Here is a 6,000-nt window from a genome sequence, read left to right on the forward strand (position 1 = left end):
GATATGTATATGTATATCAGATATCCCCACAAGATGAACTGACGATCCCGGAATACGTTGGATGAGGCTTGTCCAAAAGTGGACGTCTTCCGGCTGATGATGATGATATCAGAGATAGATGAAATAAAAGTTGAAAGATATCAACATAAAATAGATAGATAATGAAGATGCAGAGAGAATCCATATTTCTACGCAACGCCAAAGCCAATCGGAGGTGATTTGATCGTCGAGGAATTAAGTTTCTCTTCGTAGTGCGATTCTTCGAGGCCAAACTTGCGCATTATATTGTTTCAGATGGTGGCTTTATTGGATGTACTGTCTCGCCTTACTAAGTACACCAATCATTTTAAAGGCTAATTTGCCCATCTCGTCCATGCGACCATAGCTCTGATCATCGCTTGATATATCAACGTATGGCATGGAACTGGATGTCGCAAGCCTCCAGGAGCGTAAAATACTTAGAAATGCAAGACCACATAACATTAAATTGACAGGATACCCGAACAATTGATTCAATTAATTATCACCGTCATTTACCATGTGATGCAACTACATTCTAGAGACAACCGATTGAACAAAATAGTCTTCTGAAAGGATGAGAGCTCCTTATATGCTTCACTAAAATGGAATATGAAGCTGGCTTAAGCGTATATGGACAACGTTTCAAGGCTACATCCAGTACAAACCTTGGGACTTTCACCAACATTTTCTAGACGTATACGTCATGCTAGAATGGGTGAAAACATATATGCAAAAGGCTACTGTATACCAATCCAACAATTCACATAAATTCTAACAGCCAAGTAGCACTATATGCTCTAGACGCAGGCTCTAGAACTAAAAACTTCAGTGACTGCCTAAACACACTAGGCCTCAACAACACAGTTATCCATGTGTCCCAGGGCATGGTTGAATTGTGGACTGCTTAAGAGATTCATTCGATACACCCCGAAGTACCGATGTGAACAAGAAGCGCTTAAACGTTTGGACAGATTAATAGCCATTCCAAAGCGCTTATTGAGGCATTCAGCAGCAAAAACGCGAATAAGGATCAATTACTGCACAGCCGCATTCAAAGACAAAGAGCTGGCAGATTTCGCCTTGAGGAAGATGAAACGTTTCTGTATCTCTTCTGCGACCAACTAATGCCTACACTTAATTGAAGTAGTCGCAAATGAGACGTCCATTCTTTACAAACTTCGTATAATTATTGCCTGTCAAAAATCAAATCACAAACCGGTTAACAGTTTAAGCTTTAGGTTTAAACTTTATTTAAACACTAAATTTTCATCGTGGATTAATATTTCAAACATCCTACTACCTAATTTAATTACGAATTTTCCACGAATCCTAAATTCCAAAAACATGTTGTTCGACTAAATCATTTATTTTTATTTATTATTACCCATACAACTTCTGCAATTTTGAATACCCTACTCTTATAATCATATCTTACGAATGCACTTTTATGTAGCCAATGTTTATGATCTTGTTTTACTATTTTCTAATAATAATTTTAAATCACATTAATACATCGCAAAGGAAATAACCGTTATACTTGAGCCTGAATCTAATTCCAATTTATAAAATTTACTAATTACACAGATTGGCACGAATAAGGATTTAATTGCCATACCTCATGTTAAATAACTCGCATTCTTTACAGCAAGGAATATTCTTCACCGGATCATCTTAGACTCTTTGTGGAGTCCCTTGCACAGTGTTGCCATGTTCAGAACACAATTTTTTCAAGTGTCCGTTACGACCACACTTTCGACACGTACAGTTTTTATACCGACATATTTTCTGGTATCATGGTTACCAAGACTGTGTGCTGCACTTAGCCCCTGCGCTCAGCCCACGCCCGTCAGATCGCTTACCCGACGTCATCCGCCCCAGATTTGGTCATCCGGTAAATGGGCTCTTTCTTCATCATCGAGGTTGCCGCTCCCATTGCCATCGGATTTCACGCACTCGCCGTCTGTTTCGAAACTTACACAGCCCTTGAGACGGTCAGATTATCTACATTCAATTAGAAAAGTATATCCCACTCAGAACCGACTCTCAGTCCGAGTACAAACCTGTCCGGAAGCACTATGTCAAGTGAGTCGCCGAAGACGCCGCGGATGACGAGCCCTCATAGCCTTGCTGCCCACTCCTCCTCACTTCGCCCACTTTCTGTACTGCTCCGTAGAGTCGTGACTTTATAACGAATGTTTATTTTGCTGGTTGAAAATGTTCATTTAGTGTTTTCACTAGGATTTCATACGACACACTTTAAATTTTTGTCGGGTGGATTAGTAGTAAATCGCCACTTGTTGGTTTTGATTAGATGTTGATATTGATCGGAACATGATAAATATTCGATAAGGCTGGCCATTTTGCACACGCGGGCCTCTTTCTTTTCATTACATGTACAATAATACCACTTTTGTAAAATACTCCTTACTTTCAAGTAATTTTTGCAATACTCCAAGAAACTTTTCCGGTTGATAATAATTGGTGCAGGGATTGAATAAGAGGTATAGTAGTAGTAGTGAATACAATACTACTACAATAGTTCACTCTTGGAATCGGTGCTACTGGGACTAAAAGGGTCTAGAATAATAATTAATGCCGCCCTTCTGATAATAATCCCACACGAAGGTCTTCAATTTTGCCTAGGATAGGCCGAGCGTGCGTGACAGATCTATTAAATGCTAAGCACGTTTAATTCCCACTTATTGCATTAAATGCTAAGCACGCTTAATTCAAGCTTATGGCATCCTAATCTGTTTCTAATTTTAAAACAATACTCCAAGTGTAAATTGTAATACTGGCCGGTATTTTATTTATTGTTTGTCATATCTACTGACTATAGATATTTGACTCCTTAGTCTTTTGTCTATGATTTGTGACATAACCTAGAACCGGTGAAAAAATCACGTTTCTAATAGCCATCATTCCGAAGTCCGAGCAGTGAGAAGTTTCGAGAAGTGTAAGAACAAAGCTCGAAGTCTGCTGTATCTTATTTAACCATTCCATTTACCAAGTTCAAGTAACAATGCTGCGTTTGCCTCGTGTTGTTCGTCAAACTGTTTCTCTACAAAAATCACACCAGTTGTCAAGATTTTATGCCAAAGATGTACGATTCGGTGCTGATGTAAGGGCTCTTATGCTCCAGGGCGTAGACGTGTTAGCTGATGCAGTTGCCGTGACAATGGGACCTAAAGGTAGGAATGTCATTCTAGAACAGTCTTGGGGCTCGCCTAAAATAACCAAAGACGGTGTTACGGTCGCTAAGGGAATAGAGCTAAAAGACAAATTCCAGAACATTGGAGCTAAGTTAGTTCAAAATGTAGCTAATAATACGAACGAGGAAGCTGGTGATGGAACTACAACGGCAACGGTACTCGCCAGAGCAATTGCAAAAGAAGGTTTCGAAAAAATTTCAAAAGGAGCCAATCCTATTGAAATTCGTCGTGGTGTCATGTTAGCCGTGGACGCAGTCAAAGACAAATTGAAATCTATGTCTAAGCCAGTGACAACTCCAGAAGAGATAGCACAAGTGGCAACAATCTCTGCAAATGGTGATATTGCTATTGGAAAACTGATTGCTGATGCAATGAAGAAGGTTGGCAGAGATGGTGTCATTACAGTTAAAGATGGCAAAACACTGTATGACGAATTAGAAGTAATTGAAGGTATGAAATTTGATAGAGGTTATATTTCACCATATTTCATCAACTCATCTAAAGGTGCTAAAGTTGAATTCCAAGATGCTCTTGTGCTTTTCTCTGAAAAGAAAATCAGTAATGTTCAAACCATTATCCCTGCTCTAGAGTTAGCAAACCAGCAAAGAAAGCCTTTAGTTATAGTTGCAGAGGATGTTGATGGTGAGGCTTTATCGACTTTGGTTGTTAACAGACTTAAGATTGGTCTACAAGTGGCTGCAGTTAAAGCTCCAGGTTTTGGAGACAACAGAAAGGCAACCCTCAGTGATATGGCTATTGCTACTGGAGGTGTTGTGTTTGGTGATGATGCAAATCTCATTAAACTTGAAGATGTCCAGCTGTCCGACTTGGGACAAATTGGTGAAGTTTCAATCACTAAAGATGACACATTATTTTTGAAAGGCAAGGGTAAGAAATCAGATATTGACCGAAGAGCTGAGCAGATCCGTGACCAAATTCAAGAAACAACATCTGAGTATGAAAAAGAGAAGCTGCAGGAGCGTCTTGCAAGGTTGGCATCTGGAGTTGCAGTTCTTCATGTAGGCGGTTCTAGTGAGGTTGAGGTCAATGAGAAAAAAGACCGAGTGAATGATGCTCTGAATGCAACCCGTGCTGCTGTTGAGGAAGGTATTGTTCCTGGTGGTGGATCTGCTCTCCTTAGATGTATTCCCACCTTAAATGAACTCGCAACAGCCAATTCAGATCAAGCAACAGGTGTTGAGATAATCAAGAAAGCTTTAAGGATGCCATGCATGACTATTGCCCGTAATGCCGGCATTGATGGATCTGTGGTTGTTGCCAAAGTTGAAGATCTCGGTCCAGAATTTGGTTATGATGCTTTAAACAATGAGTATGTAAACATGATTGAGAAGGGTATTATTGATCCTACAAAGGTAGTGCGAACTGCACTTACTGATGCCAGTGGAGTAGCTTCTCTGCTTACAACAGCAGAAGCTGTGATCTGCGATATTCCTCAAGAGAAGGAGCCAAACCCAATGGCAGGAATGGGTGGCATGGGAGGCATGGGGGGAATGGGTGGAATGATGTAATTTGCTAATAATTAACTGTTGTACAAAGCATTTATAGCATAAAGGACAATTTAAACTACATCTCATAAGATATTTGAAAGTGTTTTCCAATATTATGTGCAGTGAATGTAATTTTTTATTGAGTCTGATTGTGTTAGATTAGATAGACAGCTGTCTGTAGAATTATTTAGTTATTATTGCTTCAGTGAAGCAAAGTTATTTTTAATAAATAATGTTATTTAGTTTTGTTTTTATTATAAACCTCTATTATGCTATACTCCTTAAAGAGTTAAGGATAACTATACAATACCTATATTAGAAACAGAATTCTTACTACTGACTACTGTGGGTGAAATACGGAAGTTTAATTTTTACAAACATTCAAGAAAAATAAAACGATGCAAAAATATGTATCATTAAAATGTAACACAATTATTGTATGTATTTATAGTCTAAACCTCATTTAAGATATTCAGTCAATTAAGTGTTTATGTGAGATTTATTAGTTAAAAACTTTTAATGAAGTAAGTAAAGTTATGAAAGGTTCACTTCTGTCTGCTTTTTAGTGGTTACAGCAAGGATTTATACAATTATCACTATAAATTCAAATTCAAATATTTTTATTCTAAATAGGATGTGAAATCACTTATTGAAAGTCAAAAAAACTACCACCCATTCCAAAATGAATGCCTCAGGCCTGAGAAGAATGGGCGCAATAAACTCAGCGGGCTTTTTTTTCATCAAAAATATGTTTTACAATTAAAGTAACATTGTACACTTAAACTTATTATAGAATAGCCTGAGGGTGGTCGCTCCATTCCCAATCTGTGGTATCATTAAGAAAGTCATTCATGTTATAGTAACCTTTACCACACAAACGTTTTTTAACAATTCTTTTGAATAACGTAATACTTTTGTTTAGAATATTTTCTGGGATCTTGTTGTAAAAGCATATACATCGCCCCACAAAAGACTTACTAACTCGACTTAGCTGAGTAGTAGGCATCATTAGTTTATGTCAGTTCCTGGTGTTAACATTATATTACTTATATATTCTCAAGTCTTTTTTAAATGGTTACAATAAGAGTGTGGTGGCACAATGGATGCCATTGCCTCTCAACCGGGTGGCGTCGGTTCGAACCCGCCTGCCTATGAGTGTTCGATTTAGCAATAAGTAGATACCTGTGACGTAATTCAAAGAGGCACACAGTAGACATCGAGCCGCGAAAAATTATTATTGCCAGTGAAATGTGAATCCG

At 38.3% G+C, this 6,000-nt stretch overlaps 1 protein-coding gene and 1 pseudogene across 1 annotated transcript; one reads left to right on the forward strand and one right to left on the reverse strand.

Moving 5' to 3' along the window:
• Positions 1–1,692: 1,692 nt before the first annotated feature.
• On the reverse strand, positions 1,693–2,380 carry LOC126965496 (uncharacterized; annotated as a pseudogene).
• A 508-nt stretch (positions 2,381–2,888) lies between these two features.
• Positions 2,889–4,983, forward strand: LOC126965286 (heat shock protein 60A-like). The gene has a single exon (XM_050808799.1). The coding sequence runs from the start codon at positions 3,044–3,046 to the stop codon at positions 4,760–4,762; it is 1,719 nt and encodes a 572-aa protein (XP_050664756.1). The 5' UTR covers positions 2,889–3,043; the 3' UTR covers positions 4,763–4,983.
• The last annotated feature ends 1,017 nt before the right edge of the window (positions 4,984–6,000 follow it).

The sequence above is a fragment of the Leptidea sinapis genome, chromosome 7, assembly GCF_905404315.1.
Source record: "Leptidea sinapis chromosome 7, ilLepSina1.1, whole genome shotgun sequence".
Classification (NCBI taxonomy): Eukaryota; Metazoa; Arthropoda; class Insecta; order Lepidoptera; family Pieridae; genus Leptidea; species Leptidea sinapis.